The 27,675-nt window shown below is 41.2% G+C and overlaps 1 protein-coding gene across 1 annotated transcript in view; it reads right to left on the bottom strand.

Moving 5' to 3' along the window:
- Positions 1–27,675, bottom strand: part of LOC128657411 (zinc finger protein 154-like) — a 148,407-nt gene that overhangs the window by 65,236 nt on the left and 55,496 nt on the right. Inside the window, exons 5-6 of the mRNA XM_053711751.1 lie at positions 13,514–13,627; positions 12,626–12,733 (exon numbers count right to left, since the gene is read on the bottom strand). Coding sequence (XP_053567726.1) covers positions 12,626–12,733; positions 13,514–13,627 — 222 coding nt within the window. The remainder of the gene's footprint in view (positions 1–12,625; positions 12,734–13,513; positions 13,628–27,675) is intronic.

Raw genomic sequence — 27,675 nt, 5'->3', positions numbered from 1 at the left:
GGTCCATTCAAGCATCCAAATCTAGTTTCTCTGCAGGTGACTGCTTGGAGATAGAATTAAGCGTTCAATCTAAGCGTGGTTTCTCTGAATCAGTTATAGATACTTTGATCCAGGCTAGAAAGCCTGTCACCAGGAAAATTTACCATAAGATATGGCGGAAATATCTTTGTTGGTGTGAATCCAAGGGTTACTCGTGGAGTAAGATTAGGATTCCAAGGATATTGTCTTTTCTCCAAGAAGGATTGGAGAAAGGCTTGTCAGCTAGTTCCTTAAAGGGACAGATATCTGCTCTGTCTATCCTTTTACACAAGCGTCTGGCAGAGGTACCAGATGTTCAAGCGTTTGCTCAGGCTTTAGTCAGAATCAAGCCTGTCTATAAACCTGTGGCTCCGCCATGGAGTTTAAACTTAGTTCTTTCAGTTCTTCAAGGGGTTCCGTTTGAACCTTTACATTCCATAGATATTAAGTTATTATCTTGGAAAGTTTTGTTTTTGGTAGCTATATCTTCTGCTCGAAGAGTTTCAGAATTGTCTGCTTTGCAGTGTAATTCACCCTATCTGGTGTTCCATGCAGATAAGGTAGTTTTGCGTACCAAACCTGGTTTTCTTCCTAAAGTCGTTTCTAATAAGAATATTAACCAGTAAATCATTGTTCCTTCCCTGTGTCCTAATCCAGCTTCAAAGAAGGAACGGCTATTACACAATCTTGATGTGGTTCGTGCTTTGAAATTCTATTTGCAAGCAACCAAGGATTTAAGACAAACATCATCCTTGTTTGTTGTCTATTCTGGTAAGAGGAGAGGTCAGAAAGCGACTGCTACCTCTCTTTCCTTCTGGCTGAAAAGCATCATCCGATTGGCTTATGAGACTGCTGGACAGCTGTGGCTTCTACATGGGCTTTCAAGAATGAGGCTTACGTTGAACAGATTTGAAAGGCAGCGACTTGGTCTTCACTGCATACTTTTGCCAAATTTTACAAATTCGATACTTTTGCTTCTTCAGAGGCTATTTTTGGGAGAAAGGTTTTGCAAGCAGTGGTGCCTTCCGTTTAGGTTACCTGTCTTGTTCCCTCCCTTCATCCGTGTCCTAAAGCTTTGGTAATGGTATCCCACAAGTAAGGATGAATCCGTGGACTAGATACACCTTGCAAGAGAAAACAGAATTTATGCTTACCTGATAAATTACTTTCTCTTGCGGTGTATCCAGTCCACGGCCCGCCCTGGCAATTAAGTCAAGTTAATAAAAAAAATTTGTTTAAACTACAGTCACCACTGCCCCCTATGGTTTCTCCTTTTCTCCTAACCTTCGGTCGAATGACTGGGGGGTGGAGCTAGAGGGGGAGATATATGGACAGCTCTGCTGTGTGCTCTCTTTGCCACTTCCTGTAGGGAATGAGAATATCCCACAAATAAGGATGAATCCGTGGACTGGATACACCGCAAGAGAAAGTAATTTATCAGGTAAGCATAAATTCTGTTTTTCAGTTGGTCACCGATCTTCCTCTATCTTTTTCCATCTTTGTGTAGTCTCACAATCAGATTTTTCAATTCCTCTGGCAATTATTTTCCATGTGGAGCCATGAGGCAGATGTGCAGATAGACACAGCCCATAGGTCCAAAATTGAGAAAGTTCTGGTGTTCACAGGTCATTTTATAGCCAGGTTCGTACAATTAGGCTAATTGGAAATCACATATGTACTCGATTTTGTTTCAATGAGCTAACGTGTGTCAGTGGTCACAGGTGTATTCATTTTTGTTGCATTGAGTTTCTACTTTGGGGCCTGTAATATCAATATTGTCTTTCTAAAGTATTTGTTATTGATTGTTCATAAGAAGAAACACAACACTTAGAACTTAGAAATAATGCAGCTATTCAGAAGTGATACAATTTTGAATTATTTGACATTTAAATGATATTGCACAGGGGTGTACTCACTTATGTTGGATACTGTATGTACATTAGACTGAGATGGAATAACAGTGGGTGTATTTGTACTCATAGATATATTATCAGCATTTAACAATTTGTCAAAACAAGAGCCACATAATTGAGCTGAAGAATTTAGATCAGCTGTATTACAACAAACACACTTAGCTTTGGTGTATACCTGTTCAGGCAACTCAAATCCTATGGTAACATCAGAGGCAGGTTTAGTTGGAGACATAATTGCAAAAAAAATTTGAAAAAAAATAAATTAAATTCTGCAAATTTATATCCATGCTCCTATATATGATAATTATAACAGGCTTGAAAGAATGGGAAGCAGAGAAAAAATTTATAAAAAAAAAAAAGGAAACCTTATTCATAAAATGCTGCATGAAAGCTCTAAGCGTTTTCTGAGAACACTAAGGGCTCGATGATTGAAAGCTCTCTGGGCTGGCAAGATTATTAAAGAATGCTCGCCAGTCCTATTTCTCTTGTGGAATGATCTAAAGCAATTTTTTACCCTGAAAACAGGGTGTCTCGCTAAGGGGCGTATATTGCATTTTCATATGAAATGTGCACAACAAAATTCGTATTTTAAACATTATACAAAACAAATATTTGAATAATTCACACAAAAATAAGCAGGGAAAAATTGTATTGTTAAGGTGCATCAAAAATCGTAACAAAATTCTTCACCAAAATCGTATGTTAACAAAAACGTAAAAACAGAATTTATGTTTACCTGATAAATTACTTTCTCCAACGGTGTGTCCGGTCCACGGCGTCATCCTTACTTGTGGGATATTCTCTTCCCCAACAGGAAATGGCAAAGAGCCCAGCAAAGCTGGTCACATGATCCCTCCTAGGCTCCGCCTACCCCAGTCATTCGACCGACGTTAAGGAGGAATATTTGCATAGGAGAAACCATATGTTACCGTGGTGACTGTAGTTAAAGAAAATAAATTATCAGACCTGATTAAAAAAACCAGGGCGGGCCGTGGACCGGACACACCGTTGGAGAAAGTAATTTATCAGGTAAACATAAATTCTGTTTTCTCCAACATAGGTGTGTCCGGTCCACGGCGTCATCCTTACTTGTGGGAACCAATACCAAAGCTTTAGGACACGGATGAAGGGAGGGAGCAAATCAGGTCACCTAAATGGAAGGCACCACGGCTTGCAAAACCTTTCTCCCAAAAATAGCCTCAGAAGAAGCAAAAGTATCAAATTTGTAAAATTTAGAAAAAGTGTGCAGTGAAGACCAAGTCGCTGCCTTACATATCTGATCAACAGAAGCCTCGTTCTTGAAGGCCCATGTGGAAGCCACAGCCCTAGTGGAGTGAGCTGTGATTCTTTCAGGAGGCTGCCGTCCGGCAGTCTCATAAGCCAATCGGATAATGCTTTTAATCCAGAAGGAGAGAGAGGTAGAAGTTGCTTTTTGACCTCTCCGTTTACCAGAATAAACAACAAACAAAGACAAAGTTTGTCTGAAAACCTTAGTAGCTGCTAAGTAAAATTTGAGAGCACGAACTACATCCAAGTTGTGCAACAAACGTTCCTTCTTTGAAACTGGATTAGGACACAAAGAAGGCACAACTATCTCCTGGTTAATGTCTTTGTTAGAAACAACTTTTGGAAGAAAACCAGGTTTAGTACGCAAAACCACCTTATCTGCATGGAACACCAGATAAGGAGAAGAACACTGCAGAGCAGATAATTCTGAAACTCTTCTAGCAGAAGAAATTGCAACCAAAAACAAAACTTTCCAAGATAATAACTTAATATCAACGGAATGTAAGGGTTCAAACGGAACCCCCTGAAGAACTGAAAGAACTAGGTTGAGACTCCAAGGAGGAGTCAAAATTTTGTAAACAGGCTTGATTCTAACCAGAGCCTGAACAAAGGCTAGAACATCTGGCACAGCTGCCAGCTTTTTGTGAAGTAACACAGACAAGGCAGAAATCTGTCCCATCAAGGAACTTGCAGATAATCCTTTTTCCAATCCTTCTCGAAGGAAGGATAGACTCTTAGGAATCTTAACCTTGTCCCAAGGGAATCCTGCAGATTCACACCAACAGATATACCAAATTATGTGGTAATTTTCTGGTTACAGGCTTTCAGGCCTGAACAAGAGTATTAATAACAGAATCTGAGAACCCTCGCTTTGATAAGATCAAGCGTTCAATCTCCAAGCAGTCAGCTGGAGTGGGTCGAACGGACCTAGAACAAGAAGGTCTCGTCTCAAAGGTAGCTTCCATGGTGGAGCCGATGACATATTCACCAGATCTGCATACCAAGTCCTGCGTGGCCACGCAGGAGCTATCAAAATCACCGACGCCCTCTCCTGATTGATCCTGGCTACCAGCCTGGGGATGAGAGGAAACGGCGGGAACACATAAGCTAGTTTGAAGGTCCAAGGTGCTACTAGTGCATCCACTAGAGCCGCCTTGGGATCCCTGGATCTGTACCCGTAGTAAGGAACTCTGAAGTTCTGACGAGAGGCCATCAGATCCATGTCTGGAATGCCCCACGGTTGAGTGACTTGGGCAAAGATTTCCGGATGGAGTTCCCACTCCCCCGGATGCAATGTCTGACGACTCAGAAAATCCGCTTCCCAATTTTCCACTCCTGGGATGTGGATAGCAGACAGGTGGCAGGAGTGAGACTCCGCCCATAGAATGATTTTGGTCACTTCTTCCATCGCTAGGGAACTCCTTGTTCCCCCCTGATGGTTGATGTATGAACTTGGCCCTCGCTAGCTGAGGCCAAGCTTTGAGAGCATTGAATATCGCTCTCAGTTCCAGAATATTTATCGGTAGAAGAGATTCTACCCGAGACCAAAGACCCTGAGCTTTCAGGGATCCCCAGACCGCGCCCCAGCCCATCAGACTGGCGTCGGTCGTGACAATGACCCACTCTGGTCTGCGGAAGGTCATCCCTTGTGACAGGTTGTCCAGGGACAGCCACCAACGGAATGAGTCTCTGGTCCTCTGATTTACTTGTATCTTCGGAGACAAGTCTGAATAGTCCCCATTCCACTGACTGAGCAGGAACAGTTGTAATGGTCTTAGATGAATGCGCACAAAAGGAACTATGTCCATTGCCGCTACCATCAAACCTATCACTTCCATGCACTGCGCTATGGAAGGAAGAGGAACGGAATGAAGTATCCGACAAGAGTCTAGAAGTTTTGTTTTTCTGGCTTCTGTCAGAAAAATCCTCATTTCTAAGGAGTCTATTATAGTTCCCAAGAAGGGAACCCTCGTTGACGGAGATAGAGAACTCTTTTCCACGTTCACTTTCCATCCGTGAGATCTGAGAAAGGCCAGGACAATGTCCGTGTGAGCCTTTACTTGAGGAAGGGACGACGCTCGAATCAGAATGTCGTCCAAGTAAGGTACTACAGCAATGCCCCTTGGTCTTAGCACCGCCAGAAGGGACCCTAGTACCTATGAGAAAATCCTAGGAGCAGTGGCTAATCCGAAAGAAAACGCCACGAACTGGAAATGCTTGTCCAGGAATTCAAACCTTAGGAACCGATGATGTTCCTTGTGGATAGGAATATGTAGATACGCATCCTTGAAATCCACCTTGGTCATGAATTGACCTTCCTGGATGGAAGGAAGAAGTGTTCGAATGGTTTCCATCTTGAACGATGGAACCTTGAGAAACTTGTTCAAGATCTTGAGATCTAAGATTGGTCTGAACGTTCCCTCTTTTTTGGGAACTATGAACAGATTGGAGTAGAACCCCATCCCTTGTTCTCCTAATGGAACAGGATGAATCACTCCCATTTTTAGCAGGTCTTCTACCCAATGTAAGAATGCCTGTCTTCTTATGTGGTCTGAAGACAACTGAGACCTGTGGAACCTCCCCTTTGGAGGAAGCCCCTTGAACTCCAGAGAATAACCTTGGGAGACTATTTCTATCGCCCAAGGGTCCAGAACATCTCTTGCCCCAGCCTGAGCGAAGAGAGAGAGTCTGCCCCCCACCAGATCCGGTCCCGGATCGGGGGCCCGCATTTCATGCTGTCTTGGTAGCAGTGGCAGGTTTCCTGGCCTGCTTTCCTTTGTTCCAGCCTTGCATAGGTCTCCAGGCTGGATTGGCTTGAGAAGTATTACCTTCCTGCTTAGAGGACGTAGCCCTTGGGGCTGATCCGTTTCTGCGAAAGGGACGAAACTTAGGTTTATTTTTGGTCTTGAAAAGACCTATCCTGAGGAAGGGCGTGGCCCTTGCCCCCAGTGATATCAGAGATAATCTCTTTCAAGTCAGGGCCAAAGAGTGTTTTCCCCTTGAAAGGAATGTCAAGCAATTTGTTCTTGGAAGACGCATCCGCTGCCCAAGATTTTAACCAAAGCGCTCTGCGCCACAATAGCAAACCCAGAATTTTTTCGCCGCTAACCTAGCCAATTGCAAGGTGGCGTCTAGGGTGAAAGAATTAGCCAATTTAAGAGCACGAATTCTGTCCATAATCTCCTCATAAGAAGAAGAATTACTAATAATCGCCTTTCCTAGCTCATCAAACTAGAAACACGCGGCTGCAGTGACAGGGACAATGCATGCAATTGGTTGTAGAAGGGAACCTTGCTGAACAAACATCTTTAGCAGACCTTCTAATTTTTTATCCATAGGATCTTGGAAAGCACAACTATCTTCTATGGGTATAGTGGCGCGCTTGTGTAGAGTAGAAACCGCCCCCTCGACCTTGGGGACTGTCTGCCATCAGTCCTTTCTGGTGTCGACTATAGGAAAACAATTTTATAAATATGGGGGGAGGTACTAAAGGTATACCGGGCCTGTCCCATTCTGTACTAACAATGTACGCCACCCGCTTGGATATAGGAAAAGCTTCGGGGGGCCCCGGGGCCTCTAAGAACTTTTCCATTTTACATAGTGGTTCTGGAATGACCAGATAATCACAATCATCCAAATTGGATAACACCTCCTTAAGCAGAGCGCGGAGATGTTCCAACTTAAATTTAAAAGTAATCACATCAGGTTCAGCTTGTTGAGAAATGTTTCCTGAATCTGAAATTTCTCCCTCAGACAAAACCTCCCTGGCCCCCTCAGACTGGTGTAGGGGCCCTTCAGAAACCATATCATCAGCGTTCTCATGCTCTACAGAATTTTCTAAAACAGAGCAGTCGCGCTTTCACTGATAAGTGGGCATATTGGCTAAAATGTTTTTGATAGAATTATCCATTACAGCCGTTAAATGTTGCATAGTAAGGAGTATTGGCGCACTAGATGTACTAGGGGCCTCCTGTATGGGCAAGACTGGTGTAGACGAAGGAGGGGATGATGCAGTACCATGCTTACTCCCCTCACTTGAGGAATCATCTTGGGCATCATTTTTACTAAATTTTTTTATGATAAAATACATATAGTTAAATGAGAAGGAACCTTGGTTTCCCCACAGTCAGAACACAATCTATCTGGTAGTTCAGACATGTTAAACAGGCATAAACTTGATAACAAAGCACAAAAAACGTTTTAAAATAAAACCGTTACTGTCACTTTAAATTTTAAACTAAACACACTTTATTACTGCAATTGCGAAAAAGTATGAAGGAATTGTTCAAAATTCACCAAAATTTCACCACAGTGTCTTAAAGCCTTAAAAGTATTGCACACCAAATTTGGAAGCTTTAACCCTTAAAATAACGGAACCGGAGCCGTTTTTATATTTAACCCCTTTACAGTCCCTGGAATCTGCTTTGCTGAGACCCAACCAAGCCCAAAGGGGAATACGATACCAAATGATGCCTTCAGAAAGACCTTTCTATGTATCAGAGCTCCACACACATGCAGCTGCATGCCATGCTGTCCTCAAAAACAAGTGCGCCATACCGGCGCGAAAATGAGGCTCTGACTATGATTAGGGAAAGCCCCTAAAGAATAAGGTGTCAAAAACAGTGCCTGCCGATATAATCATATCAAAATACCCAGAATAAATGATTCCTCAAGGCTAAATATGTGTTAATAATGAATCGATTTAGCCCAGAAAAAGTCTACAGTCTTAATAAGCCCTTGTGAAGCCCTTATTTACTATCTTAATAAACATGGCTTACCGGATCCCATAGGGAAAATGACAGCTTCCAGCATTACATCGTCTTGTTAGAATGTGTCATACCTCAAGCAGTAACAGACTGCACACTGTTCCCCCAACTGAAGTTAATTGCTCTCAACAGTCCTGTGTGGAACAGCCATGGATTTTAGTTACGGTGCTAAAATCATTTTCCTCATACAAACAGAAATCTTCATCTCTTTTCTGTTTCTGAGTAAATAGTACATACCAGCACTATTTTAAAATAACAAACTCTTGATTGAATAATAAAAACTACAGTTAAACACTAAAAAACTCTAAGCCATCTCCGTGGAGATGTTGCCTGTACAACGGCAAAGAGAATGACTGGGGTAGGCGGAGCCTAGGAGGGATCATGTGACCAGCTTTGCTGGGCTCTTTGCCATTTCCTGTTGGGGAAGAGAATATCCCACAAGTAAGGATGACGCCGTGGACCGGACACACCTATGTTGGAGAAATTAGTATCTAATTTACACAGGAATAAATCAAATTAAATATTCACAGCGTAAATCGTAATTGTAGTACACTGAATGTGCAAAAATCACACAGAAATTTGAATTTATAAATACAAAATGCAAAGCATAATTGTTGTTTTTTTGTAAAATGGGCTGAACATGGGCGTTCCATGGGCGTTCCATGGGCGTATATGACAATGTCTCACTAATCCCAGCGTAATTCTATAAAGATTTTCGCACTGCAGATATCACAGTTTTTTCTCGCCAACTAAAACGTGGCAAGCTTTTGTCAAAACAATACGAACACTTATAACCCCAATAGAAAAACAAATGCATACGAACATATAGGCGAATGTAAGATGCTATAAGCAGAAAGCAGTGTAATGTGAATTATATTGGCTGCAGGATTTTAATTTTAAAGTGCTCCCCCTGCTCTCTGCTAATTTTGCACTAAGGATCGAAGTTTCCCTATCCAGCGAGCTCCATTACTTTTAATAATAGCCATCTCGCAACTCGCAGGGACTGCCCCTTTTTTACGATCATTGCACCGGGGCAGCCCTGCAAGTGTCAGCGAGAAAAAGAAGGTTTGAGCTGGCGAACAATATATCATCGAGCCCTAAATGAGCTGGGTAAGGAGCTTATAACGGCAATTTTGGAGGGAACATTTTGTGCCAAAAAAAACATCACACTATGACATAAATAGCATCATCACATGTGCAACATGCAAAGCTGTAGTGGATTTCTAATACACCTAACACTCTAAAAAGCAGGTAAGAATTTTGATTATATATACAAAAAAAACAAAATGTACCTAAATAAAGCCTAATGGAAACTTCTATTATAGCTGCATAAAATATGATTATTAACATTCCATGAGACTAACGTAATCCTTAGCATCCTAATTTATAAATAAATTACTAGCTCCAAAAAAAACCTGTATGTTGCAGACTCTACTAACCTTGACAAATATTTAGCAACAAATAAAGTCGTTAAAAAAGAGCACTGAATTACTGACTCAAGGCATGTATACAAACAAAATATAGAAATCTAATTTTCCACAGCACCATAAATTATTTGCAAAATTCCAATTTCCCACAGCACCATAAATTCTTTGCAAAATTCCTTTATTTCAGCATAACAACAGCACAGGTATGCAACGTTTCGGGATCACAGTCCCTTAATCATGCATACACAACTATGCACCTGCCTTATTCAAAGGTACAGAACGACCAATCAGAAACTCTTAAAATCTTTAACCCTTATCTGAAGGCAATACGTATACTGCCATCTACTGTTCTAAATTATTTACACAAAATAAAATAATAGACAAGTATAAGTGCCAAAGAGCATAAGTACACAATATGGATTATAATATAGAAAAAACTTTTCTTATACATTTTACATATAATCAATTAATTAACACAGGTAAACCTTATACTTACAGGATATATTAAGCCTAGTGGAATTACCTAGAGGAATATGGATAGATCTAATTCTCTATTTAACCCTTGTCAATTGGGTGAAGTAATAAAGTCTTTTTTTTAATATTGAAGCATACCTGTGCTGTTATGCTAAAATAAAGAAATTTTGCAAAGAATGTATGGTGCTGTGGAAAATTGGAATTCTATATTGTGAGTTAAAGGACGGTGCACCAGTCCTATGAAGGATATTACCCTGTTGCCGGTCTAACTCTGAACTGTACAAACAAAATATAACTACTTGACTTAAAAAGTACCCAATTCCTAGCTGATTGTGTCTTACACGGTAAAAATATACTTTTATTATATAAGACACCCATCCAGACAGTCAAACCAGTACTGAAACATATCAGCAGAGGTAATGGTACAAGAGTATATTGTCAATCTATAAAGGGAGGCAGCAGATGAATCCCTGCGACCGATTTACAGAAAGCCCTATGAAAAGTTGGTATCATCAGGCAATACTCCCTTCACATTCCTTAGACAAACACTGCACTTAGAGAGGAATTGGGCTTCAAAATGCTTAGAAGTGCCTATCACAGAAGAAATCAAGCACATCATGCTTCATCAGGCAAAGTTTTTAAAACTGAGGTATAAGTGAGGTAGGAGTGTATTTTGAGGTTTGGGAGACTTTGCCCCCTCCTTGTAGGAATGAATATCCCATCAGTAACTAGCTTGTGGACTCTCGCCACCTATATAAAAGAAAAATGGGGTTAAGGGGACATTAAATTGGATACCAATCTCATAAAAATGTGTATTATGTAAAAGGTAACATTAAAATAAGAATATGAGTGATAAATATAAAAAGGTAAAACAATGCTATATCACAAATCTAGTATTTATTTTTCCAGCTATGCCACCTGTACCCTCTGCAGGGTGGCGCCATATTATAACTTAGGTTTCACTTGCTCTCTACAGTGAATGCGCAAACAACAAATGTCACAGAAGCACTGCTGATGCACTGTGTAAGCTCTGTCACCAGTAAAAAGGAGACTTGCTTGTGCGTGTGTGCACATAACTTTTCTTACAGCATGCACTGCCTGTACAAACAATGTTTTACAATAACAAGGTAATTATTTGAACACTATTTATGTAGCACAAGTAGTTTCAGAAACGTGCAAGTTACTGTATATTCTGTGGTTGTTACCGTTTAATGTCCCTTTAAAACACTGCTGCAATCCATATTCACAGCACTGATTTAAACAACATTTGTAAGATACATAGGTAATGAAGCCGATAATGAACTTATCACACTCACAGTAGTTAGTTAACTGTTTGGTTGTAAGGAACATCCCAGAACAGTGATCCAAACCCTGCTCACCCTAACCCACATGAACAATTAATGGTTCAAATCACACTTCTAAACCATACACACTGCAGTGGTTTAATCACTTGAGTGTCTGAAAAACATATGGGAATGAACTAAACTTTACCTCTAATTCAGCAGTACAAGAGTTGGAGTGAAGATAGAACAGAGTCTGCTACAAATAACCTGGGAAACAGTAACAAGTGACTGTACCAGAAGTGCAGGCAGGGGAGAGGTGTGGCTGTCCAGGGTGCAAAGATCAAAGCATTTTCCTAAGTGCCAGGGCCCATTTTCTAGACACTGCTGATGCTGGGGTTAAAATGACACTCTACACCAATATTTTTATTGTTTAAGGTAGATAATGCCTTTACTACCCATTCCCCAGCTTTGCACAACCAATAGTTATATTAATATACATCTATAACCTTTAAACCTCTAAATTTCAGCCAGATAGGGCTACTTCATGTGTGACATATAGATAACACTGTGCTCACTACCATGGAGTTATTCATGAGTCAGCACTAATTAAATAAAATACAAATCTGTAAATAACCCTGAGATAAGGGGGGCAGTCTGCAAAGGCCTACATTTAAGCTAAAAACTGTATTAATATAACAGTGTTGGTTGTGCAAAATCAGGGAATGGGTAATTATCAATCTTTTTAAACAATAACATTTTTTTTTAATTAGACTGTCCCTTTAATCTAGCCCTTGGGTAGTGCAATTCCAGGTATAATCTCAGTTAAAACATAAATAGCAGAGTTGAAATGAATAAGTGCACTTTAAGGATGCAATGCAGAGATATGTGTTTAATATAGTTTTCAGTAACACTGCTAATGGACGTAAAGGAAAATATGTATTTTTTTTTACACAATACAATAATTTGCAACAGTGTTGAAAAGTTTGAAAGCAAACTTATGTAATTAGGAATAAAAAACAAATATGGGTAACTGATTTAATCCCACTTTACTACCAGGAACACAAGTAGAATAAAACAAAATAATATTTATTATTATTATTTCAGATAATTTAAAGGTAGGTAAGCACTACACTTATGCTCAGGACGGTATGTTGTACATGGAAATGTATAAGCAGCTGAAAAAAGTGAAGTTTTTATGACACTTTATAGATTACAAGTGGGGCCTTACCATGTATAACGTGTACAGATCAGAAGATGGAACATAAATTACACGTTTAACAGAAGCTTCTAAAGCATGACATGGTTTGTAATCCATAATTTTCACAAAAAAGTCTTAATATGTTAATATGCATTGCCTGTGAGGGAGAATGTTTTTTTTAAAAAAAACCTAATAAAATCCCCCTTTGTTGCTTAGCGGGGCAGATGATCCCTCGCGCACATCACACATGTGCGCTTACCTGTTCTGATACTGTCACCGATTTCCTGCTTCACAGCTTCCCGCTGATTCTCTACATACAGATCATTTGTTTGTTCAGCATTAAGTGGGACCTCAGTCTTAACATCACCTGCATATGTCATATAAATATGGTCATAGTTTAGTTTTTTTAGTACTGCACAAATTATATCTGAATGTTACACACATACACTCACTTGTGCCCTGTGTCCTAAAGACACATCACACGTACACTCAAATATGTACAATCACATGTGTGTCTCAGACATGTCACACACGTACACTCACCCCTGGTATGTACCCCTCAAACATTTCACATACATAGTGACAATTTTTTTTCAAATTAATCAGATAAATGGCAATTTTCCAAACTTCCAATTCTCTAAAGTTGACAACAGCTGTGAAGCCACAGGGAAGAGCTAAGATAACTATTACAGGGTTTTGTGGCTAAGTGAGCAGGTTCATTTTATTTTATAAAAACTATTTGATAAAAATCTTAGACTAGGGGCTCCATGTACTAAGCAGCAAAAGCAGCTCTGGAGCCTTGCGGGGCAGGTTCGCATATGCGAGCCTGCTTCCTGCAATGTAGGAAGCAGCGGTCATGAGAACGCTGCTTCTTACATTCTATGCCACCTCTGAGGTGGCGAGGGAAAAATCACAGCGAGCTCGCTCACTCTCGGTTATTGACAATCCCTTCTCTAATGCGATTGGTCGTGCTAGAGAAGGGGCAGGCATTCCACGTTCACTTGAGCTTGCCTGCTTGCTCCTTCATACATGGGGCCCTAAGACTTGCACTGTCTGCTGTGCGATCTGAGAAAATATATCTATTATTTACACGAGAGAAAACGTCACCAGCACAGAATCTTCCCTTTACTTAATAAGCACTAATCACCTGTAGCCGTATTTATAGGAACTTCATCCTCCTCAGTCTTCATCCGATTACACACATACGGTTCTCCTCCATGCTCGACCACTACACCATCTGAAGGTGTCACATCCATACGGCCTGTACAGTGAGAATACAGTATGTGTAAAGTTATTTGTAGCGCTTGAGGGATGTATCAATATCTCTTTCATCATACATCCAATCATGTGCTCACCCAGAAATTACTATTGGGCACATACTACTTATTTAGCAGATTATCACATTTATTGTACACACTCACCTATGACCCAAGAATCTCAAACATAATGGACTAGATTACGAGTGGAGAGCTAACATTAGCGAGGACACGATATAGCAATATCGTGACCGTGCTACTGTAAATGCATGATTGCCTGAGCAGACATCCAGAATCACATTTAATGCTCAAAGTCTTAAGGGGATTTAAGAGCTTGCGTAAAGTCTAACGGCTAGATTTAGAGTTTTGTCGGTAACGACCCGCGTAGCTAACGCATGCTTTTTTTTCCCCGCACCTTTTAAATACCGCTGGTATTTAGAGTTCACAGAATGGCTGCGTTTTTAGTGCGTTAGGCTCCAAAAAAGGAGCGTAGAGCATAATTTACCGCCACTGCAACTCTCGATACCAGCGGTGCTTACGGACGCGGCCAGCTTCAAAAACGTGCTCGTGCACGATTCCCCCATAGGAAACAATGGGACAGTTTGAGCTGAAAAAAAACCTAACACCTGCAAAAAAGCAGCGTTCAGCTCTTAACGCAGCCCCATTGTTTACTATGGGGAAACACTTCCTAAGTCTGCATCTAACACCCTAACATGTACCCCGAGTCTAAACACCCCTAACCTTACACTTATTAACCCCTAATCTGCCGCCCCCGCTATCGCTGACCCCTGCATATTATTTTTAACCCCTAATCTGCCGCTCCGTACACCGCCGCAACCTACATTATAGTTATGTACCCCTAATCTGCTGCCCCTAACACCGCCGACCCCTATATTATATTTATTAACCCCTAATCTGCCCCCCATAACGTCGCCGCCAGCTACCTACAATTATTAACCCCTAATCTGCCGACCGGACCTCACCGCTACTATAATAAAGTTATTAACCCCTAATCCGCCTCACTCCCGCCTCAATAACCCTATAAGAAATAGTATTAACCCCTAATCTGCCCTCCCTAACATCGCCGACACCTAACTTCAAGTATTAACCCCTAATCTGCCGAACGGACCTCGTCCCTACTATAATAAATGTATTAACCCCTAAAGCTAAGTCTAACCATAACCCTAACACCCCCCTAAGTTAAATATAATTTAAATCTAACGAAATAAATTAACTCTTATTAAATAAATTATTCCTATTTAAAGCTAAATACTTACCTGTAAAATAGACCCTAATATAGCTACAATATAAATAATAATTATATTGTAGCTATTAAAGGATTAATATTTATTTTACAGGCAATATTTGTTATTTATTTTAACCAGGTACAATAGCTATTAAATAGTTAATAACTATTTAATAGCTACCTAGTTAAAATAATTACAAAATTACCTGTAAAATAAATCCTAACCTAAGCTACAATTAAACCTAACACTACACTATCAATAAATAAATTAAATAAAATACCTACAATTATCTACAATTAAACCTAACACTACACTATCAATAAATGAATTAAATAAAATACCTACAATTAAATACAATTAAACCTAACACTACACTATCAATAAATTAATTAAATACAACACCTACAAATAAATACAATTAAATAAACTAACTAAAGTACAAAAAATAAAAAAGAACTAAGTTACAAAAAATAAAAAAATATTTACAAACATTAGAAAAATATTACAACAATTTTAAACTAATTACACCTACTCTAAGCCCCCTAATAAAATAACAAAGCCCCTCTAAATAAAAAAATGCCCTACCCTATTCTAAAATTAAAATAGAAAAGCGCTTTTACCTTACCAGCCCTTAAAAGGGCCATTTGCGGGGCATGCCCCAAAGAATTCAGCTCTTTTGCCTGGAAAAAAAAACATACAATACCCCCCCCCCCAACATTACAACCCACCACCCATATACCCCTAATCTAACCCAAACCCCCCTTAAATAAACCTAACACTAAGCCCCTGAAGATCTTCCTACCTTATCTTCACCACACCGGGTATCACACCGATCCGTCCTGGCTCCGATGTCTTGATCCAAGCCCAAGCGGGGGCTGAAGACATCCATCCTCCGGCTGAAGTCTTGATCCAAGCGGGCAGAAGAGGACATTCGGACCGGCAAACATCTTCATCCAAGCGGCATCCAATGACGAGCGGCTGATCTTCAAGACCTCCAGCGCGGATCCATCCTCTTCTTCCGACGACTAGATGACGAATGAAGGTTCCTTTAAGGGACGTCATCCAAGATGGCGTCCCTCGAATTCCGATTGGCTGATAGGATTCTATCAGCCAATCGGAATTAAGGTAGGAAAATTCTGATTGGCTGATGGAATCAGCCAATCAGATTCAAGTTCAATCCAATTGGCTGATTGGATCAGCCAATCAGATTGAGCTCACATTCTATTGGTTGATCGGAACAGCCAATAGAATGCAAGCTCAATCTGATTGGCTGATTGGATCAGACAATCGGATTGAACTTGAATCTGATTGGCTGATTCCATCAGCCAATCAGAATTTTCCTACCTTAATTCCGATTGGCTGATATAATCCTATCAGCCAATCGGAATTCGAGGGACGCCATCTTGGATGACGTCCCTTAAAGGAACCTTCATTCGTCGTCTAGTCGTCGGAAGAAGAGGATGGATCCGCGCTGGAGGTCTTGAAGATCAGCCGTTCGTCATCGGATGGAAGAACATAGAAGATGCCGCCTGGATGAAGATGTTTGCCGGTCCGGATGTCCTCTTCTGCCCGCTTGGATCAAGACTTCAGCCGGAGGATGGATGTCTTCAGCCCCCCGCTTGGGCTTGGATCAAGACATCGGAGCAAGGACGGATCGATGTGATACCCGGTGTGGTGAAGATAAGGTAGGAAGATCTTCAGGGGCTTAGTGTTAGGTTTAATTAGGGGGGGATTGGGTTAGATTAGGGGTATGTGGGTGGTGGGTATTGTATGTTTTTTTTCCAGGCAAAAGAGCTGAATTTTTTGGGGCATGCCCCGCAAATGGCCCTTTTAAGGGCTGGTAAGGTAAAAGAGCTTTTCTATTTTAATTTTAGAATAGGGTAGGGCATTTTTTTTATTTTTGGGGGCTTTGTTATTTTATTAGGGGGCTTAGAGTAGGTGTAATTAGTTTAAAATTGTTGTAATATTTTTCTAATGTTTGTAAATATTATTTTTTTTTGTAACTTAGTTCTTTTTTATTTTTTGTACTTTAGTTAGTTTATTTAATTGTATTTATTTGTAGGTATTGTATTTAATTAATTTATTGATAGTGTAGTGTTAGGTTTAATTGTAGATAATTGTAGGTATTTTATTTAATTAATTTATTGATAGTGTAGTGTTAGGTTTAATTGTAACTTAGGTTAGGATTTATTTTCCAGGTAATTTTGTAATTATTTTAACTAGGTAGCTATTAAATAGTTAATAACTATTTAATAGCTATTGTACCTGGTTAAAATAATTACAAAGTTGCCTATAAAATAAATATTAATCCTAAAATAGCTACAATATAATTGTAATTTATATTGTAGCTATAACATAATTTATGCTTACCTGATAAATTCCTTTCTCCTGTAGTGTAGTCAGTCCACGGGTCATCCATTACTTATGGGATTATATCTCCTCCCTAACAGGAAGTGCAAGAGGATCACCCAAGCAGAGCTGCTATATAGCTCCTCCCCTCTACGTCATACCCAGTCATTCGACCAAAACCAAACGAGAAAGGAGAAACTATAGGGTGCAGTGGTGACTGGAGTTTAATTTAAAATTTAGACCTGCCGTAAAAACAGGGCGGGCCGTGGACTGACTACACTACAGGAGAAAGGAATTTATCAGGTAAGCATAAATTATGTTTTCTCCTGTTAAGTGTAGTCAGTCCACGGGTCATCCATTACTTATGGGATACCAATACCAAAGCTAAAAGTACACGGATGACGGGAGGGACAGGCAGGACCCTTACACGGAAGGAACCACTGCCTGAAGAACCTTTCTCCCAAAAACAGCCTCCGAAGAAGCAAAAGTGTCAAATTTGGAAAATTTGGAAAAGGTGTGAAGTGAAGACCAAGTTGCAGCCTTGCAAATCTGTTCAACAGAGGCCTCATTTTTAAAGGCCCAAGTGGAAGCCACAGCTCTGGTAGAATGAGCTGTAATTCTTTCAGGAGGCTGCTGTCCAGCAGTCTCATAGGCTAAACGTATTATGCTACGAAGCCAGAAGGAGAGAGAGGTAGCCGAAGCCTTTTGACCTCTCCTCTGTCCAGAATAAACGACAAACAGGGAAGAAGTTTGTCGAAAATCTTTAGTTGCCTGCAAATAAAATTTCAGGGCACGGACGACGTCCAGATTATGCAGAAGTCGTTCCTTCTTTGAAGAAGGGTTAGGGCACAATGATGGAACAACAATCTCTTGATTGATATTCTTGTTAGTGACTACCTTAGGTAAGAACCCAGGTTTAGTACGCAGAACTACCTTGTCTGAATGAAAAATCAGATAAGGGGAATCACAATGTAAGGCTGATAACTCAGAGACTCTTCGAGCCGAGGAAATAGCCATTAGGAACAGAACTTTCCAAGATAACAGCTTGATATCAATGGAATGAAGGGGTTCAAACGGAACACCCTGTAAAACATTAAGAACTAAGTTTAAGCTCCATGGCGGAGCAACAGTTTTAAACACAGGCTTAATCCTGGCCAAAGCCTGACAAAAAGCCTGAACGTCTGGAACTTCTGACAGACGCTTGTGCAAAAGAATGGACAGAGCTGAGATCTGTCCCTTTAACGAACTAGCAGATAAACCCTTTTCTAAGCCTTCTTGTAGAAAAGACAATATCCTAGGAATCCTAACCTTACTCCATGAGTAACTCTTGGATTCGCACCAATGTAAGTATTTACGCCATATTTTATGGTAAATTTTCCTGGTAACAGGTTTCCTAGCCTGTATTAAGGTATCAATCACTGACTCCGAGAATCCACGCTTTGATAGAATCAAGCGTTCAATTTCCATGCAGTCAGCCTCAGAGAAATTAGATTTGGATGTTTGAAAGGACCCTGAACCAGAAGGTCCTGTCTCAGAGGCAGAGACCATGGTGGACAGGACGACATGTCCACTAGATCTGCATACCAGGTCCTGCGTGGCCACGCAGGCGCTATTAGAATCACCGATGCTCTCTCCTGCTTGATCCTGGCAATCAGGCGAGGAAGTATTGGGAAGGGTGGAAACACATAAGCCATGTTGAAGACCCAAGGTGCTGTCAGAGCATCTATCAGAACCGCTTCCGGGTCCCTGGATCTTGATCCGTAACAAGGAAGCTTGGCGTTCTGGCGAGACGCCATGAGATCCAGATCTGGTTTGCCCCAACGCCGAAGCAGTTGTGCAAATACCTCCGGGAGAAGTTCCCACTCCCCCGGATGAAAAGTCTGGCGACTTAGAAAATCCGCCTCCCAGTTCTCTACGCCTGGGATGTGGATCGCTGATAGGTGGCAAGAGTGAGACTCTGCCCAGCGAATTATCTTTGAGACTTCCATCATCGCTAGGGAACTCCTTGTCCCTCCCTGATGGTTGATGTAAGCTACAGTCGTGATGTTGTCCGACTGGAACCTGATGAACCTCAGAGCTGCTAGCTGAGGCCAAGCCAGAAGAGCATTGAGAACTGCTCTCAATTCCAGAATGTTTATTGGAAGGAGACTCTCCTCCTGAGTCCATGATCCCTGAGCCTTCAGGGAATTCCAAACAGCGCCCCAACCTAGTAGGCTGGCGTTTGTTGTTACAATTGTCCAGTCTGGCCTGCTGAAGGGCATCCCCCTGGACAGATGTGGCCGAGAAAGCCACCATAGAAGAGAATCTCTGGTCTCTTGATCCAGATTCAGCATAGGGGACAAATCTGAGTAATCCCCATTCCACTGACTTAGCATGCACAATTGTAGTGGTCTGAGATGCAGGCGTGCAAAAGGTACTATGTCCATTGCCGCTACCATTAAGCCGATAACCTCCATGCATTGAGCCACTGACGGGTGTTGAATAGAATGAAGGACACGGCAAGCATTTAGAAGTTTTGTTAACCTGTCTTCTGTCAGGTAAATTTTCATTTCTACAGAATCTATAAGAGTCCCCAAGAAAGGAACTCTTGTGAGTGGCCTTAGAGAACTCTTTTCTACGTTCACCTTCCACCCATGCGACCTTAGAAATGCCAGAACCAACTCTGTATGAGACTTGGCAGTCTGGAAACTTGACGCTTGTATCAGAATGTCGTCTAGGTACGGAGCTACCGAAATTCCTCGCGGTCTTAGTACCGCCAGAAGAGAGCCCAGAACCTTTGTAAAGATTCTTGGAGCCGTGGCTAACCCGAAGGGAAGAGCTACAAATTGGTAATGCCTGTCTAGGAAGGCAAACCTTAGGTACCGATAATGATCCTTGTGAATCGGTATGTGAAGGTAGGCATCCTTTAAATCCACTGTGGTCATGTATTGACCCCTTTGGATCATAGGTAAGATTGTCCGAATAGTCTCCATTTTGAACGATGGAACTCTTAGGAATTTGTTTAGGATCTTTAAGTCCAAAATTGGTCTGAAGGTTCCCTCTTTTTTGGGAATCACAAACAGATTTGAGTAAAACCCTTGTCCGTGTTCCGACCGCGGAACTGGATGGATCACTCCCATTAGTAAAAGGTCTTGTACACAGCGTAGAAACGCTTCTCTCTTTAGCTGGTTTGCTGACAGCCTTGAAAGATGAAATCTCCCTTTTGGAGGAGAAGCTTTGAAGTCCAGAAGATATCATCTCTAAAGCCCAGGGATCCTGGACATCTCTTGCCCAAGCCTGGGCGAAGAGAGTCTGCCCCCCACTAGATCCGTTTCCGGATCGGGGGCCCTCACTTCATGCTGTCTTAGGGGCAGCAGCAGGTTTTCTGGCCTGCTTGCCCTTGATCCAGGACTGGTTAGGTTTCCAGCCCTGTCTGTAGCGAGCAACAGTTCCTTCCTGCTTTGGGGCTGAGGAAGTTGATGCTGCTCCTGCCTTGAAGTTGCGAAAGGCATGAAAATTAGACTGTCTAGCCCTAGGTTTGGCTCTGTCTTGAGGCAGGGCATGACCCTTACCTCCAGTAATGTCAGCGATAATTTCTTTCAAACCGGGCCCGAATAATGTCTGCCCTTTGAAAGGTATGTTAAGCAATTTAGATTTAGAGGTTACATCGGCTGACCAAGATTTAAGCCACAGCGCTCTGCGCGCTTGAATGGCGAATCCTGAATTCTTAGCCGTAAGTTTAATTAAGTGTACTACGGCATCGGAAATAAATGAATTGGCTAGCTTAAGTACTCTAAGCTTGTCTGTAATTTCATCCAATGTAACTGAGTTAATGGTCTCTTCCAGAGACTCAAACCAGAATGCCGCCGCAGCCGTGACAGGCGCAATGCATGCAAGAGGTTGTAATATAAAACCTTGTTGAACAAACATTTTCTTAAGGTAACCCTCTAACTTTTTATCCATTGGATCTGAAAAAGCACAGCTATCCTCCACCGGGATAGTGGTGCGCTTAGCCAGAGTAGAAACTGCTCCCTCCACCTTAGGGACCGTCTGCCATAAGTCCCGTGTGGTGGCGTCTATTGGAAACATTTTTCTAAATATAGGAGGGGGCGAAAAAGGCACACCGGGTCTATCCCACTCCTTGTTAATAATTTCTGTAAGCCTCTTAGGTATAGGAAAAACATCAGTACACACCGGTACCGCATAGTATCTATCCAGCCTACACATTTTCTCTGGAATTGCAACCGTGTTACAATCATTCAGAGCCGCTAATACCTCCCCTAGCAATACACGGAGGTTCTCAAGCTTAATGTCTGAGTCCAGCTTACTTGGATCAGATCCGTCACCCACAGAATGAAGCTCTCCGTCCTCATGTTCTGCATATTGTGACGCAGTATCAGACATGGCTCTAATATTATCAGCGCACTCTGTTCTCACCCCAGAGTGGTCGCGTTTACCCCTAATTTCTGGCAATTTAGATAATACTTCAGTCATAACATTAGCCATGTCTTGCAAAGTGATTTGTATGGGCCGCCCTGATGTACTTGGCGCCACAATATCACGCACCTCCCGAGCGGGAGACGCAGGTACTGACACGTGAGGAAAGTTAGTCGGCATAACTTCCCCCTCGTTGTCTGGTGAAATTTTCTTTACATGTACACTCTTATTTAAAGTAGCATCAATGCAATTAGTACACAGATTTCTATTGGGCTCCACATTGGCCTTTAAACATATTGCACAAAGAGTTTCCTCTGTGTCAGACATGTTTAACAGACTAGCAATGAAAACTAGCAAGCTTGGAAAAAACTTTTGAAGTAAATTTACAAGTAATATAAAAAACGTTACTGTGCCTTTAAGAAACACTAATAAACTGTCACAGTAGAATTACAATGAACCAAATTTGTTATAGCAACCAAATTTTCACAATAAATGCAATAAATTAGCAAAGGATTGCACCCACCAGCAAATGGATGATTAACCCCTTAATACCCAAAAACGGATAACAGATATAAAACGTTTTATCACAGTCAAAAGCACAGTCTCACAGGTCTGCTGTGAGTGATTACCTCCCTCAAAACTAGTTTAGGAGACCCCTGGGCTCTGTAGAGACGTCCTGGATCATGGAGGAAGGAATAGGAAGACTGTGAGTGAATTCTTACTGCGCAAGAAAGCGCCAAAATAGGCCCCTCCCACTCATATCATAGCAGTGGGGAAGCTCAGCAAACTGAATTTATTCATAAATAACGACAGCCATGTGGAAAAATAATGCCCAAATTTTTTTATCACCAAGTACCTCAAAGAAAAACGATTAACATGCCAGTAAAACGTATAAAATAAAATTATGAAATGATACTAATAAGCCTGCTGCTAGTCGCTTACACTGCAGTGGAGGCTCAAATATAAGTTAAATGTACACAGTATTTTCTTAGTGAAGTTCCATTCCCCAGAAATACCTCAGTGTAACATACATACATATCAGCCTGATACCAGTCACTACTACTGCATTTAAGGCTGCACTTACATTATATGGGTATTAGAAGTATTTTCTCAGTCAATTCCATTCCTTAGAAAATAATATACTGCAACATACCTCCTTGCAGGTGAACCCTGCCCGCTGTCCCCTGATCTGAAGTTACCTCACTCCTCAGAATGGCCGAGAACAGCAAATAGATCTTAGTTACGACCGCTAAGATCATACATAAACTCAGGTAGATTCTTCTTCTAATGCTGCCTGAGGAAAAACAACACACTCCGGTGCTGTTTAAAATAACAAACTTTTGATTGAAGATATAAAAAACTAATTTTAATAACCACAGTCCTCTCACACGTCCTATCTATTAGTTAGGTGCAAGAGAATGACTGGGTATGACGTAGAGGGGAGGAGCTATATAGCAGCTCTGCTTGGGTGATCCTCTTGCACTTCCTGTTAGGGAGGAGATATAATCCCATAAGTAATGGATGACCCGTGGACTGACTACACTTAACATGAGAAATTAGGGTTTATTTTACAGGTAAGTATTTAGCTTTAAATAGGAATAATTTATTTAATAAGAGTTAATTTATTTCGTTAGATTTAAATTATATTTAACTTAGGGGGTTGTTAGTGTTAGGGTTAGACTTAGCTTTAGGGGTTAATACATTTATTATAGTAGCGGTGAGGTCCGGTCGGCAGATTAGGGGTTAATAAGTATAGGTAGGTGTCGGCGACGTTGAGGGGGGCAGATTAGGGGTTAATAAATATAATATAGGGGTCGGCGGTGTTAGGGGCAGCAGATTAGGGGTACATAGGGATAACGTAGGTGGCGGCGGTGTGCTGTCGGAAGATTAGGGGTTAAAAATTTTTATTATAGTGGCAGCGATGTGGGGGGACCTCGGTTTAGGGGTACATAGGTAGTTTATGGGTGTTAGTGTACTTTAGAGCACAGTATTTAAGAGCTTTATGAACCGGCGTTAGCCCAAAAAGCTCTTAACTCCTGACTTTTTTCTGCGGCTGGAGTTTTGTCGTTAGATTTCTAACGCTCACTTCAGCCACGACTCTAAATACCGGCGTTAGAAAGATCCCATTGAAAAGATAGGATACGCAATTGGCGTAGGGGGATCTGCGGTATGGAAAATTCACGGCTGCAAAGTGAGCGTTAGACCCTTTAATGACTGACTCCAAATACCAGCGGGCGGTAAAAACCAGCGTTAGGACCCCCTAACGCTGGTTTTGACGGCTACCGCCAAACTCTAAATCTAGGCGTATGTGATTAAAAAAAAGTGTGTACCAAACATAAAATACATTTAAAAACATAAATTTATGCTTACCTGATAAATTTATTTATTTCCGGATATGGTGAGTCCACGGAATCATCCATTACTAGTGGGAATATCACTCCTGGCCAGCAGGAGGAGGCAAAGAGCACTACAGCAAAGCTGCTATATATGTCACTTTCCTTACCCATAATCCCCAGTCATTCAGCCGAAGGAAAAATGGAAAAAGAAGATAACACAAAAATGTAGAGGTGCCTGAGGTTTTAGAAAAAATAAGGCCTAGATTTAGAGTTGGGCGGTAGCCGTCAAAACCAGCGTTAGAGGCTCCTAACGCTGGTTTTTACCGGACTCTGGTATTTGGAGCCAGTAATTAAAGGGTCTAACGCTCACTTTCCAGCCGCGACTTTTCCATACCGCAGATCCCCTTACGTCAATTGCGTATCCTATCTTTTCAATGGGATCTTTCTAACGCCGGTATTTAGAGTCGTGGCTGAAGTGAGCGTTAGAAATCTAACGACAAAACTCCAGCCGCAGAAAAAAGTCAGTAGTTAAGAGCTTTCTGGGCCAACGCCGGTTTATAAAGCTCTTAACTACTGTGCTCTAAAGTACACTAACACCCATAAACTACCTATGTACCCCTAAACCGAGGTCCCCCCACATCGACGCCACTCTATTAAAAATTTTGAACCCCTAATCTGCCGTCCGCACGCCGCAAGGTACGTTATACTTATGTACCCCTAATCTGCTGCCCCTAACACCGCCGACCCCTATATTATATTTATTAACCCCTAATCTGCCCCCCCCTCAACGTGGCTACCACCTGCCTACACTTATTAACCCCTAATCTGCCGACCGGACCGCACCGCTATTATAATAAAGTTATTAACCCCTAATCCGCCTCACTCCCGCCTCAATAACCCTATAATAAATAGTATTAACCCCTAATCTGCCCTCCCTAACATCGCCGACACCTAACTTCAAGCATTAACCCCTAATCTGCCGACCGGAGCTCACCGCTATTCTAATAAATTTTTTAACCCCTAAAGCTAATTCTAACCCTAACACCCCCCTAACTTAAATATAATTTAAATCTAACGAAATTAACTATTATTAAATAAATTATTCCTATTTAAAGCTAAATACTTACCTGTAAAATAAATCCTAATATAGCTACAATATAAATTATAATTATATTGTAGCTATTTTAGGATTTATATTTATTTTACAGGTAACTTTGTATTTATTTTAACCAGGTACAATAGCTATTAAATAGTTAATAACTATTTAATAGTTACCTAGTTAAAATAATTACAAAATTACCTGTAAAATAAATCCTAACCTAAGTTACAATTAAACCTAACACTACACTATCAATAAATTAATTAAATACAATACCTACAAATAACTACAATTAAATAAACTAACTAAAGTACAAAAAATAAAAAAGAACTAAGTTACAAAAAATAAAAAAATATTTACAAACATTCGAAAAATATTACAACAATTTTAAACTAATTACACCTACTCTAAGCCCCCTAATAAAATAACAAAGCCCCCCAAAATAAAAAAATGCCCTACCCTATTCTAAATTTAAAAAGTTCAAAGCTCTTTTACCTTACCAGCCCTTAAAAGGACCTTTTGTGGGGCATGCCCCAAAGAATTCAGCTCTTTTGCCTGTAAAAAAAAAACCATACAATACCCCCCCCCAACATTAAAACCCACCACCCACATACCCCTAATCTAACCCAAACCCCCCTTAAATAAACCTAACACTAAGCCCCTGAAGATCTTCCTACCTTATCTTCACCTCGCCGGGTATCACACCGATCCGTCCTGGCTCCGAAATCTTCATCCAAGCCCAAGCAGGGGCTGGCGATCCATAATCCGGCGGCTGAAGAGGTCCAGAAGAGGCTCCAAAGTCTTCATCCTATCCGGGAAGAAGAGGCGATCCGGACCGGCAACCATCTTGATCCAAGCGGCATCTTCTATCTTCATCCGATGAGGAACGGCTCCATCGTGAAGACCTCCAGCGCGGATCAATCTTCTTCCTCCGACGTCCAACTGAAGAATGACGGTTCCTTTAAGGAACGTCATCCAAGATGGCGTCCCTCGAATTCCGATTGGCTGATAGGATTCTATCAGCCAATCGGAATTAAGGTAGGAAAATTCTGATTGGCTGATGGAATCAGCCAATCAGAATCAAGTTCAATCCGATTGGCTGATCCGATCAGCCAATCAGATTGAGCTTGCATTCTATTGGCTGATCGGAACAGCTCAATCTGATTGGCGCTGGCCGGCTGCCTGCTTCCTCCCAACACTCCCTCTTCCCTCCTCCGCAGCAGCGCTGGATGGAAGTGATCATATGTCTGCTCAGGAGAGGAGGGAGCCCTGCAGAGAAGGTCCTTGCCCAGCAGATATGGGCATACAAGAGGGATGGGGGGGGAGAAAAGGAGCTGAAAGGGTGGGGGAGGGTTAGTCTGAGCACTGAAAGATGGATGGGGTATAAACATGGGAGGGAGTTATGAATATGAAGGGGAATATAGAAGGGGCAGTGAACATGGAGTGGGGGAGTATGAGCATGGAAGGGAGGGTATGAATGGGACATTGAGCATGGAAGGGGGGAGTATGAGCAGGAAAAGGGGGAGTATGAAGGGGAAGTATGAGTATTGAAGGGAGGGTATGAGCATGGCTTTCTAAAAGCGGGAGATGAGGTAAAAGAAACGTCAGGCTTTTCCCATTCATTTTCAATTATCTCAGAGACCACATGAAATGTATTTATTTATAAAATATTTTACCAAGAAGGATACATTGAGATTTCTCTTGTTTTCAAGTATGTTCAATGCATCTGGGGCTTTAGCTTTAATATTATTTCAATCTTCTGTATGGGCTTTTCCTACACAGGCTTAGACTCTTGATCCTCCTCCTTTAAAAAAAAAAGAGAGCAGATGTGACATTTTAAATAAAGAAGTTATATCCTCAGGCTCCATTTCTGAATCAGTACCAGAATCCTCTGAAGAAACATCTCCCTCAGAAATAGAAGATTCCCCCCTCAGAATCTATAGCTAGATGAGCTTGGCGATACTCCTTGAAGAAGAGTCTGACTCCAAGTGTTTAGATTTACGCTTGCGCTTGGTTGGAGGAGGGAGAGCTGCCATAACCTCACAAACTGCAGACTGAAAATTATTTTTAAATTCAGGAGTAAAGTCATGCCTACAAAGCCCAAGGGAGCAGAAAAAAGTATGCAATTTCCCAGACCTTTGTGTCACTGACAACTGAAATTTGTCGAGGGAATGCTGATACCTTCCACCTGGAGGAGGCTTGGGAACTTCCCAGTAACACCAGTGGTATAAGTATCCTTCCAATCCCTCTCTTCTAGGAACTTTTTTTCTTGAAGAGGCAAAGAACTACTGGAAGAGAGAGGGAAGTGGGAGGGATACTTAAAGCTCTGGTGGGGTGTTTTGCCTTCTCCTGGTGGCCAGGTGAAGTATTCCCAAGAGTAAAGTTGTGGACTATCACAACTATTAGAAAGAAAATGTGTATTACTGTGTATTTACTGTAAATATTTTACATTCCAATGTTCTCAACATAGGACAAAATGTTCTATGTATTTTTAAATTGATATTCCTAAATATATCTGTATATACCTATACGTGTGTATATAAATATATATATATATATATATATATATATATATATATATATATATATATATATATATATATATA

The sequence above is a fragment of the Bombina bombina genome, chromosome 4, assembly GCF_027579735.1.
Source record: "Bombina bombina isolate aBomBom1 chromosome 4, aBomBom1.pri, whole genome shotgun sequence".
NCBI lineage: Eukaryota > Metazoa > Chordata > Amphibia > Anura > Bombinatoridae > Bombina > Bombina bombina.
This window is presented reverse-complemented; position numbering and strand designations above follow the sequence as displayed.